This window comes from Chlorocebus sabaeus, chromosome 16 (assembly GCF_047675955.1).
Source record: "Chlorocebus sabaeus isolate Y175 chromosome 16, mChlSab1.0.hap1, whole genome shotgun sequence".
Lineage (NCBI taxonomy): Eukaryota > Metazoa > Chordata > Mammalia > Primates > Cercopithecidae > Chlorocebus > Chlorocebus sabaeus.
This window is the reverse complement of record NC_132919.1, coordinates 28,216,637-28,229,210: the sequence shown is the minus strand read 5'-3', so window position 1 is coordinate 28,229,210 and position 12,574 is coordinate 28,216,637. Positions and strand designations below refer to the sequence as shown.

General features: G+C 39.9%; 1 protein-coding gene across 1 annotated transcript in view; it reads right to left on the bottom strand.

Annotated features, from left to right (window-relative positions):
* Nucleotides 1-12,574, bottom strand: part of EFCAB5 (EF-hand calcium binding domain 5) — a 169,448-nt gene that overhangs the window by 115,788 nt on the left and 41,086 nt on the right. The window contains exon 4 of the mRNA XM_008010917.3: nucleotides 4,097-4,253. Within this exon, the coding sequence (XP_008009108.3) occupies nucleotides 4,097-4,253 (157 nt within the window). The remainder of the gene's footprint in view (nucleotides 1-4,096; nucleotides 4,254-12,574) is intronic.

Here is a 12,574-nt window from a genome sequence, read left to right as displayed (position 1 = left end):
TGGACAAAATAGCAACATCCATCTCCACTATCAAAACAAGAACAATGTTGTGAGAGTTTCAATGAGAAATCATTAGGCATCCACCTTATAGTCCTGATTTAGCTCCTTCTGATTTTTTATTTTCTAATCTTAAAAAAAATCATTAAAGGACACCTATTTTTCATCAGTTAATAATGCAAAAAAGACTGCATTGAAATGATTAAATTCTGAGAACCCTCAGCTCTTTAGGGATGGACTAAATGGCTGGTATCATCACTTACAAGTGCCTTAAACTTGATGGAGCCTCTTTTTATTTATTTATTTGCCATTTAAAAAGTAATGGCAAAAACCACAATTACTTCTGCACCTAGCTAATATTTGAGATAGGGTTTCACCATGTTGGCCAGGCTGGTCTCGTACTCATGGGCACAAGTGATCCTCCTGCCTCAGCCTCCCAAAGTGCTGGGATTGCAGGCCTGAGCCATGGCGCCCAGCCCGATGGAGCTTATGTTGAGATATAAAGTTTATATTTTTTATTATCTTTTAATTCCATTTTTCCACACACTTTTTGAAGTCTCCTCTTAGAATACTGAAGGGTACATAAAGTTATTTTACACATATATTCTCAATGATTCCCAACCTTTTTGTGTGATTAGGACTGGGATGCTGACAGTGACCCCATTTTGCCCCCTCCAGGGGATATTTCTTGCAACTCTCAGACACAGCACGATGGAGCTAAGGCACTTTTGGCAAGCACTTTGGCCATCCAAAGAATCCTCTATACTTTCTCGTTCTTCAATTACTAAAAATGAAATTTCCGAGTTCTTCTTGGTCCATTTTTAAAAACATTTTATTTTTTAGAGAAGTTTTAAGTGCACAGCAAAATTGAGCGGAAAGTACAAAGAGCTCACACACATATACTATACACATACACAGCTATGTACTATTATTAATATCCTGCACCAGAGTGGCACATTTATTACAGTCAATAAAGCTACATCGACATGTCATTATCGCCCAAAGTCCATAGTTTATAATAGGGGTCTCTCTTGGTATGGGCTTTGACAAAGTATAATCACATATATCCACCATTATAGCATTATACAGAATTATTTCACTCCGTTAAAAATCCCTCCCTCCCCTCATTCCTGGCAACCACTGATCTTTTTACTATCTTTCTGATTGTGTCTTTTCTAGAATTTCAAATAGTTAGGATCATACGGCATGTAGCCTTTTCAGATTGGCTTCTTTTACTTAGTAATACACATTGATGGTTTCTCCTTGCTTTTTCATGGCTTGATAGATCATTGCTTTTTAGGACTGAATAATATTCCACTGTATAGATGCACCACATTATTATCTATTCCTCCAATAAAGGGTATCTTAGTTGCTTTCTGGTTTTGGATATTATGAATACGGCTACTATAAACATCTGTGTGCAGGTTTCTGTGTACATATAAGTTTTCAATTTATTTGGGTAAATACTAAGGAGAGCAATTGCTGGATCATAGGTTAAGAGTATGTTTAGTTTAGTTTATGTGTGGTAAAAAACACATAACATAAAATTTACCAACTTAACCATTCTTAAGTGTATGTATATATGTGTAAACATAGTCACATCATTGTGAAACAAATCTCCAGAAGTTTTTCTCTCTTTCTTTCTTTCTTTCTTTCTCTCTCTCTCTTTCTTTCTCTTTCTTTCTTTCTTTCTTTCTCTTTCTTTCTTTCTTTCTTTCTTTCTTTCTTTCTTTCTTTCTTTCTTTCTTTCTTTCCTTTCTTTCTTTTTCTTTCCTTTCCTTTCTCTCTTTCTCTCTCTCTCTCTCTCTTTCTTTCTTTCTTTCTTTCTTTCTTTCTTTCTTTCTTTCTCTCTCTCTCTCTCTCTGTCTCTCTCTCTCTCTCTTTCTTTCTCTCTCTCTCTCTGTCTCTTTTTTTAGACAGGGTCTCTGTTACCCAGGCTGGAGTGCAGTGGCACCATCATAGCTCACTGCAGGCTCAAACTTCAGGCAAGTTATCTCCTGCCTCAGCCCCCAAGTAGCTGGGACTATAGGCGTATGCCATCACGTCCAGCTAATTTTTAAAATTTTTTGTATAGACAGGGTCCCACTATATTTCCCAGGCTGGTCTTGATCTCCTGGGTTCAAGCAATCCTCCTGCCTCAGCCTCCAGAATGCTGGGATTATAGGCGTGAGCTACTGCACCCAGCCAGAAGTTTTTCATTTTGTAAACTTGAAACTCTATATCCATTAAACCAGCAGTCCCCATTGTTTTTAGCACAAGGGACTGGTTTTGTGGAAGACATTTTTTCCACAGACCCAGGGGTTGGGGGAGGATGGTTTTGGGATGATTCAAGTGCATTACATTTATTGTGTACTTTGTTTCTATTATTATTACATTATAGATTATGAGCCATTATACGGCTCACCACAATGTAGAATCAGTGGGAGTCCTGAGCTAGTTTTCCTGCAATTAGATAGTCCCATCTGGGGGTGATGGAAAATAGTGACAGATCATCAGCCATTAGATTCTCATAAGGAACATGAAATCCAGATCCTCGCGTACACATTTCACAATAGGGTTCCTATTGTGCTCCCATGAGAATCTAATGCAGCCACTGATTTGACAGAAGGTGGAGCTGAAGTGGTAATGAGAGTGATGGGGAGTGACTGCAAATATAGATGAAGCTTTCCTTGCTTGCTTGACTGCCACTCACATCCTGCTATGTGGCCCACCTCCTACCAGGCCACAAGGGGTTGGGGACCCCTGAATTAAATAACTCCCCTTCCCCTCCTCCAAGTCCCTGGCAACCACCATTCTACATTCTGTTTCTATGAATGTGACTACTTTAGATACCTCATATAAGTGGAATAATTCAATATTTGTCTTTTAAGAGTATGTTCAAGAAACTGCCAAACTGTCTGTCAAAGAGTCTGTCCCATTTTGCATTCCCATCAGTAAAGAATGAGAATTATTGCTGCTTCACATCCTTACTAGCATTTGGAGTTGCCAGTGTTTTGGATTTTGACCATCCTAAATGGTGTGTGCGGTATCTCATTGAAGTTTTAATTTGCATTTCCCTAATGACATGTGATGTCTGGCATCTTTTCATATGCTTTCAAGTAAGATTTGCCATATGTACACTTTCTTTTGTGAACCAGGCTGTTTGTTTTCTTATTGTTCAGCCTTTAAGAGTTCTTTGTATATTCTGGATAACAGTCATTTATCAGATATATATACGTGACATATATATGTGATATATATATCATATATAGATATATATCACATATATAGATATATTTTGTTGTTGTTGTTTTGTTTTGTTTTTAAGAGACAGGGTCTCTTTCTGTTCCCCAGGCTGGAGTGCAGTGGCATGATCATGGCTCAGTGCAGCTTCGACCTCCTGGACTCAAGCAATCCTCCCACCTCAGCCACCTGAGAAGCTGGAACCACAGCCTGGATAATTTTTAAATTTTTTTGTCAAAACCGGGTCTCCCTATGTTGGCTAGGCTGGTCTCGAATTCCTGGCCTCAAGCAATCCTCCCACTTCGGCCTCCAAAAGTACTGGGATTATAGGTGTGAGCCACCACACCCAACCAGATATGCCTTCTGCTAATATTTTCTCCCAGTCTGTGACTTGTCTTCCCTGATCTATTTTTAATCATTCACTTTAAACTGAAAATATGCTTAGCATCGTATCTAATGAAAAAGTATTTCCAAATCTGTATACACTTAAGAGAAAGCATTTAACTCTCAGAGTATGGCTGTTCTCTAGAGCTAAGAGACAGTCTTGCAGGTCTCACTGAAGTAGTCACACATAAAAACACACACAAAAAAAACAAACAAATGAAATATATGTTGGTTTACAATGATGAGTTTGGGAACCTCAGCCAGAGTCAAGATTTTAGAAATCTAGCTAGAATTTTTTTTTTTTTTTTTTTTTTTTAATGTAATGCTCAAGAGAAATTGAAGGAATCAATCTCATGGACCAGACAGGTCAAGACTTACCTCAGCAATACTGAAAATTTCAAGGGAGGCTTCTAGTATGCTACTCAGTATTCTAGCAATTGCCCTCTTACCACTTACCCCACCTACCTTTCACATGTACCCCCAATTTTCTTACCACTGTCTTAGGAATCACTCCTTTGGGGTCTAGAATCCATTCATCAAATTGCTCCTGCAGAGCCTGTTTCCGTGTGTTGGCCACCTTGACTTTGATTTTGTCTATGCTTTCTCTTTGTTTTCTATTCTGTTTAACATTCTCCTTCATCTTGGATACTCTGCAGGATGTAGATATAGAAAATATGTTGAGTTAATACCCTTGGATTTGATCCAGATTGGAACACAGGAATTCAGATTCTCTTTGAAAATGTTTGCCTGTCTTTTCTCCATAAAATCTTTGATTCAGGCCTGTATTGAACCCTTCTTCCACAAGCACTTATTGAATTTGGCATTAATCATAGAGTACTTTCTACTATTTGACTTTTTATAGAGGTAGGCCTTATTTTACCCAACTAAATACTAGACTTAAGAAGTATTGATAGGAATGTAAATTAGTACAACCATTGTGGAAAATGGTAGGGAGGTTCCTAAAAAAACTGAAAACAAAATTACTACATGATCCAGCAATCTTATGTCTGCATATTTACCAAAAAGATTTGAAATCAGTTTGTCAAAGAGATGGCTGCACTTCCATGTTCACTGTGGCACTATTCACAATAGCCAAGTGATAGAACCAACCTAAGTGTCCTCCAACAGACAAATGGATAGAGGAAATGTGGTTTACAAATACAATGGAGGGGCCAGGCGCGGTGGCTCACGCCTGTAATCCCAGCACTTTGGGAGGCTGAGGCAGGCGGATCACGAGGTCAGGAGATCGAGACCATCCTGGCTAACATGGTGAAACCCCATCTCTACTAAAAATACAAAAATTAGCTAGGCGTGGTGGCACGCGCCTGTAGTCCCAGCTACTCGGGAGGCTGAGGCAGGAGAATGGCATGAACCCAGGAGGCGGAGCTTGCAGTGAGCCGAGATTGCGCCAGCCTGGGTGACAGAACAAGACTCTGTCTCAAAAAAAAGATGATAAATAATAAATAAACAATAAAATAAATAAAAATAATATTAATAAAAATAAATAAATAACTACAATGAAATACTATACAGCCTTAAAAAAGAAGGAAATTCTGTCATTTCTGACAGCATGAATGGAATTGGAGAACATTATGCTAAGTGAAAAAAGACAGGCACAGAAAGACAAATACCACAAATTCTCACTGATTTGTGCAATATAAAACAAACAAGCGCATAGAAGCAGAGAGTAGAATGGTGGTTACAGAGGCTGGGAATGGGGGAAATGGAGAGATGATTGTCAAAGGGTATAAAATCTCATTTACACAAGATGAATAAGTTTTATTGTACATTTCAAAATTGCTGAGAGTAAATTTCAAATGTTCTCACCACAAAAAAAGGATATGTATTTGAGGTGATAGATATGCTAATTTGTTTGATTTCATTGTTTCACATTGTATTCACAAATTATAACATCACTTTGACCTTGTAAATGTATATAATTATAAGATATTGATTTACAACTTAAAAAACAGGAAGTAAAAACAGCTCTAGAAGCTGCTATATATACTGAAAAGACAATGTTGGATGCAGTAAGGCCTTAGGGTAGTGAGCTTCTCTCTTCCCTGGACACAGAAATCATCTGAAGGGATTGATTTCAGGTGTTGGGAACAGGTCCCCAAATCTGGCCATAAACTGGCCCCAAAACTGGCCATAAGCAAAATCTCTGCAGCACTGTGACATGTTCATTATGGCCATGACACCCACGCTGAAGGTTGTGGGTTTACCGGAATGAGGGCAAGGAAACCTGGCCCACCCAGTGCAGAAAACCACTTAAGGCATTCCTAAGCCACAAACAATAGCATGGGTGATCTGTACCTTAAGGACATGTTCCTGCTGCAGATAACTAGCCAGAGCCCATCCCTTTGTTTCCCATTTTAGTTAATCTATAATCTATAGAAACAATGTTTATCACTGACTTGCTGTCAACAAATATGTGGGTAAAACTCTGTTCCAGGCTCTCGGCTCTAAAGGCTGTCAGCCCCCTGATTTCCCACTCCACACTCTATATTTCTGTGTGTGTGTGTCTTTAATTCCTCTAATGCCGCTGGGTTAGGGTCTCCATGACCGAGCTGGTCTTGGCAAATGGCGCCCATACATGGGGCTGGAACCCAGGTTGAAGGGTTGCTGGAGCGACAGTTGAAGAATGTGGAACTAAGCTGGAGGACACCTGAGTACTCTTAAGCAATCCCCGTGGTGAGTAAGAAGGGGAGCTCGGAAGCATCAGGGTAACAATGGGACAAGTGTGGGCCCTGATTCATTCCATCTTGGAACCTTTTCACACTGATGATGAGGAGGAAGGAAAGTATAAAGAAGTAACAGGGCTGGGTGCAGTGGCTCACTCCTGTAATCCCAGCACTTTGGGAGGCCGAGGCAGGCGGATCATGGGGTCAGGAGACCAAGACCATCCTGGCTAACACAGTGAAACCCCGACTCTACCAAAAATACAAAAAATTAGCTGGGCGTGGTGGCGGGTGCCTGTAGCCCCAGCCACTTGGGACACTGAGGCAGGAGAATGGCATGAACCTGGGAGGCGGAGCTTGCAGTGAGCTGAGATCGCACCACTGCACTCCAGCCTGGGAGACAGAGATTCCATCTCAAAAAAAAAAAAAAAAAAAAAAAAGGTAACAGAAGAGGTGACAGAGCAGTTTTGTTGGCCAGCCAAAGCTAAAGCAGCAAAGAAGGGAGAGGTTTGTTCCTATCCTTCCGCACCCCCTCATTATTGTGAAGAAAAAGTGGCCTGACCCTCCAGATGTTTCTTTTCTGGAGGACACTGGGCAAAAAGTAGTTGCCCCACTGACTGTTTGAACAGTGGCTTGAGCGACCACTCTCAGTTCTATTCAGGCAGGAATTCAGCAAGCTAGAAGAGAGGGTGATTTAGAGGCCTGGCAGTTCCCTGTTAGGATACACCCCTGAGATCAACAGGGAGATATAGCTACATTTGAGCCTTTTCCTTTTTAATAACTCAAAGAATTTAAACTAGCTATTAATCAATATGGACCAGGTTCTCCTTTTGTAATGGGACTGTTAAAGAAGGTTGCTGTCTCCAGTCAGATGTTGCCAGTGGGGACAATAGGATTACTTCTAGGCAGGTCTATATTAAAATTTAAAAGGAGTGCAAGTACATACAGGAGTCACTGATTCAGATTACCATGGGGAAATTCAAATTGTTATATCTACTTCTGTTCCCCGGAAAGCAGAGCCAGGAGAGCGTATAGCACAGCTCCTGATTGTGCCATATGTGGAAATGGGGAAAAATGAAATTAAATGAACAGGAGGATTTGGAAGCACAAATAAACAAGGCAAAGCAGCTTACTGGGTGAATCAAATTACTGATAAACGTCCTATAACTATCCAGGGAAAGAAATTTAAAGGTTTGGTAGATACGGGAGTGGACATTTCAATCATTTCTCTACAGCACTGGCTGTCCGCATGGTCAAATTCAACGTGCTCAATTTAACATAGTTGGAGTTGGTAAAGCCCCTGAAATATATCAAAGTAGTTATATTTTGCCTTGTGAAGGGCCCAATGGACAACCTGGGACTGTTCAATCAATTATAACTTCTGTACCTATAAATTTATGGGGGAGAGATTTATTACAACAATGGGGAGCACAAGTTCTAATTCCAGAGCAATTATATAGCCCACAAAGTCAACATACAGTGTATGAAATGGGGTATGTCCCTGGTGTAGAACTAGGAAAAAATTTGCAAGGTTTCAAGGAACTGCTTCAAGTGGAAAGACAAAGTTCCCACCAAGGTTTAGGATATCATTTTTTATGGTGGCCATTGTTAAGCCTCCAGAATCTATACCTTTAAAATGATTAACAGATAAGCCAATTTGGATAGAACAATGGCCACTAAGTAAAGAGAAACTGGAGGCTTTGGAGGACTTAGTTACTGAACAATTAGAAAAAGGACACATAGCTCCAACATTTTCCCCTTGGAATTCTCCAGTTTTCATAATTAAGAAATAATCAGGTAAATAGAGAATGTTGATTGACTTAAGAGCCATTATTTCAGTTATACAACCTATGGGGACATTGCAGCCAGGACTGCCTTCTTCTGCTATGATTCCAAAACATAGGCCTTTAATAGTCATAGATTTAAAAGACTGTTTCTTTACTAGCCCCTTAGCTGAGCCAGACTGTGAACAGTTTGCATTTACAATTCCTGTGGTAAACAACCTGCAGCCTGCTAAGCGTTTTCATTGGAAAGTGTTGCCATGAGGCATGTTGAACAGTCCAACAATTTGCCAAACGTATGTAGGGCAAGCAATTGAACCTACTCATAAAAAATTTTCAGTGTTACATTATTCATTATATGGATGATATACTTTGTACTGCCCCTACTCAAGAAATATTACTCCAATGTTATGATCACTTGGAAAACTTGATTTCTTGTGCCAGTTTAATTATAGCTCCTGACAAAATTCAGACTTACTCCTACTTGGGGACCTTAGTAAATGACACTACAATAGTGTCACAGAAAGTAACCACATGTAGGGATCAATTGAAAATATTAAATGACTTTCGAAAATTACTAGGGGACATTAATCAGATATGACCTGCTCTAGGCATTCCTACTTATGCTATAAGTAATCTATTTTCTATCCTTAGAGGAGATCCTAGTCTCACTAGCCCTCGGCAATTAACAAAGAAGGCTAAGGCAGAGTTACAGCGGATTAAAAAGCAAGTCCATGAGGTGCAAATAAATGGAATAGATTCAGAGAAGACTCTAGATTTGCTAGTTTTTTCAACTCAGCATTCGCCTGTTGGTGTTATTGTTCAAGAGCAAGATCTTATAGAGTGGCTTTTTCTTCCACATACTGATTCACAGACTCTAACTCCTTATTTGGATCAAATCGCTACTATGATAGGAAATGGGAGAACTCAGATTGTTAAATTACACAGATATGATCCTGGGAAAGTTATTGTCCCTCTCATGAAGGCACAAATACAGCAAATACAGTAAGCTTTTATAAATAGTGTCTTACTTGTCAAATCCATTTAGCTGAATTTGTGAGTATTCTCGATAACCATTTTCCTAACACAAATTGTTTCCATTTTTGAAATTAACCAATTGGATTCTCCCTAAAATAACTACATTTAAACCAATTGAAGATGCTGAGAATGTTTTTACAGATGGGTCTAATAATGGTAAAGCTTCTTATTCTGGGTCGAAAGGTAAAGTTTTCCAGACTCCCTATACTTCAGCTCAAAAAGTGAAGCTTGTAGCTGTAATTGAGGTATTGACTGCTTTTAATATGCCTATTAATGTGATTTCTGATTCTTCATACATGGTTCATTCCACACAATTAATTGAAAATGCTCAGTTACAATTTCATACAGATGAACAACTGATGACTTTATCTACCCAACTGCAAGCAGCAGTTAGGAGTAGAATGCACCCTTTTTACATCACTCACATTAGGGCTCATACACCTCTTCCAGGACCTTTAACTGCAGGGAATCAAATGGCTGATCAACTAGTCGTTACTGCAATATCTAATACTAGACACTTTCACAATTTAACCCATGTTAATGCCTTTGGTATCAAACACAGATACTGCATTACCTGGAAAGAAGCTAAAGCTATTATCCAGCGATGCCCAACTTGCCAAATGGTGCATTCCTCATCTTTTACAGGAGGAGTTAATCCTCGAGGATTGGAACCTAATTCTCTTGGTAAATGGATGTCACACATGTTCCCTAGTTTGGGAGACTAGCTTATGTACATGTATGTGTGGACACCTTTTCTCACTCCTCTAGGCTACATGCCAATCAGGAGAGTCTTCTGCCTATGTTAAACATCACCTTTTGCAGTGTTTTGCGGTACGGGCATTCCAGCTTCTATTAAAACAGACAATGCCCCAGTATATACTAGTCAAGCTCTAGCTACATTTTTCTCTATATGGAATATTAAACACATTACTGGTATCCCATATAATTCTCAAGGACAAGCCATAGTGGAAAGAATGAATCTCTCCCTGAAACAGCAATTGCAAAGCAGAGGGGGAAAAATAGGGACTATGGGACACCACAGATGCAATTGAATCTAGCATTATTGACTTTAAATTTTTTTAGCCTGCCCAAAGGCCAGATGCTATCAGCATCTACAGAAACCAGCTGCAAAGACAGAAGCAGAACAACTGGTTTGGTGGAGAGATCCGATAACAAAAAGTTGGGAAATAGGTAAAATAATAACTTGGGGTAGAGGTTATGCTTGTGTTTCTCCAGGACCGAATCAATAGCCAATTTGGGTGCCATCGAGACATCTAAAGCCTTACTATGAGCCAGATGCCCAGAAAGAGGTTTTGGGAAGATCCCAAAGACTCACCAGTTGCAGACATGTCAAGACTGACACTGAGGAGGACCCTAACTGTCAAAAGCAACACCTGTCAAACACAACCACCTACCTGGGGACAGATCAAGAAGCTGTCACAGATGGCAGAAGAAAACCTGAGGAAAGCAGGATAACCAGTCACGATGAGTAATTTAATGATAGCTATGATAGTGGTGATCACCATTGCCATGAGTATTCCTTCAAGAGCTGATGCAGAGAACAATTATACTTATTGGGCATATTTATCAATCTTGGCTGGCAATAATGCCTAGACGTAATCACTCTATGGCACAGTTACACATGCTTTCTGGTCTCAGTATTTACCATAATGAATCTGCTCCTGTAATTGAGGCATGCCACCCTCAAAAACCTATTTGTAAACAGAATTGGACCTGGCCAGAGATAATGAATGTACTTGTTTGGGAAGATTGCATTGCAGAACAGGCAGAGGTACTGCGCAACGATTTGTATGGAATCATTTTTGATTGGTCCCCTAAGGGGATGTTTAGCTTGAATTGCACCTCTCAGTTTGCATGCCATGGCCACACTATGTTCAGCTGGTCTAAACAAAATGGTCAGACGGTAGAAATGGTAAGAAGTATGGCAAGAGTTCCTATTATCTGGAAACATGGCCGTATAGTGGCACCTCAACCTCAAATGATATGGCCCGTTGTAGGAGCTAAACATAAGGAATTGTGGAAACTATTAATGGCTCTTAATAAGATCAAAATTTAGGAAAGAATAAAAAACATCTAGAAGGACACTCTACAAACTTGTCTTTGGATATTGCAAAATTAAAAGAACAAATATTTAAAGTATCCCAGGCACACCTGATCTTAATGCCAGGAACTGGAGTGCGTGAAGGAGCTACAGATGGATTAGCAGCTATTAACCCATTAAAATGAATAAAAACACTTGGAAGTTCTGTGATTTCAATGATGATTGTGCTTTTAATCTGTGTTGTTTGTCTTTGTATAGTCTGCAGATGCAGATCCCGACTCCTACAAGAAGTAAGTAGCTCACTGTGATAAAGCTGCCTTTGCTTTTATCATCTTACAAAAACAAGAATGGGGAATATGTTGGGAACAGGACCCCCAAACTGGCCATAAACAAAATCTCTGCAGCATTGTGACATGTTCGCGATGGCCATGACGCCCACGTTGAAGGTTGTGGGTTTACCAGAATGAGGGCAAGGAATACCTGGCCCACCCAGGGCGGAAAACCACCTAAGGCATTCCTAAGCCACAAACAATAGCATGAGTGATCGGTGCCTTAAGGACATGTTCCTGCTGCAGATAACTAGCCAGAGCCCATCCCTTTGTTTCGGCCCATCCCTTTATTTCCCACTTTAGTTAACCTACAATCTATAGAAACAATGCTTATCATTGGCTTGCTGTCAATAAATATGTGGGTAAAACTCTGTTCAAGGCTCTCAGCTCTGAAGACTGTCAGCCCCCTGATTTCCCACTCCACACTCTATATTTCTGTGTGTGTGTCTTTAATTCCTCTGGTGCCACTGGGTTAGGGTCTCCACGACCGAGCTGGTCTCGGCATTCATGTCTAGGGTGGAAGCCTAGAAGATGCATTTATAACAAGCATCTCAGGTCATTCTGATGCCTTGGATCAAACTTCTGAGAAATCTGTCTAGGAGTATATCTCGGCTAATTGCCTTTATCTAGCCAAAGCCACATGCTTTGCCAGCCACTGCTGAAGTCCTGAGCATAAGAGTTACCCTTGCAGCCAGAACTGCATCACCCAGATTGAGAATGGGGGAAAACTGTGCTTTTAATTGTACCTATGTGCATCACTCCTATTAGCACTCCAAAAACCCCAAACTGGTTTTGATTGAAATCAAATAGAATGGCTCAGAATAATAAAAATAGTTGCTGATTTCAAGTACAATTTTTTCCCAACAATGTCGGAGACAAGTCTTCATCTTTCAGAGAAGAAAGACTAAGACAATCTGACATATTTTAAAATGCAAAAAGATTTTCAGTGGGAACTGGTAAACTGGATACATCTGATAACCCAAAGAAACTACTAAAATCTAAGTCATTACCTTATGCCTACATAAAGCCTTCAAAATTCTCTAGAAAAACAAGTGTTCAAAAATGAAATTTGAAGTTTGA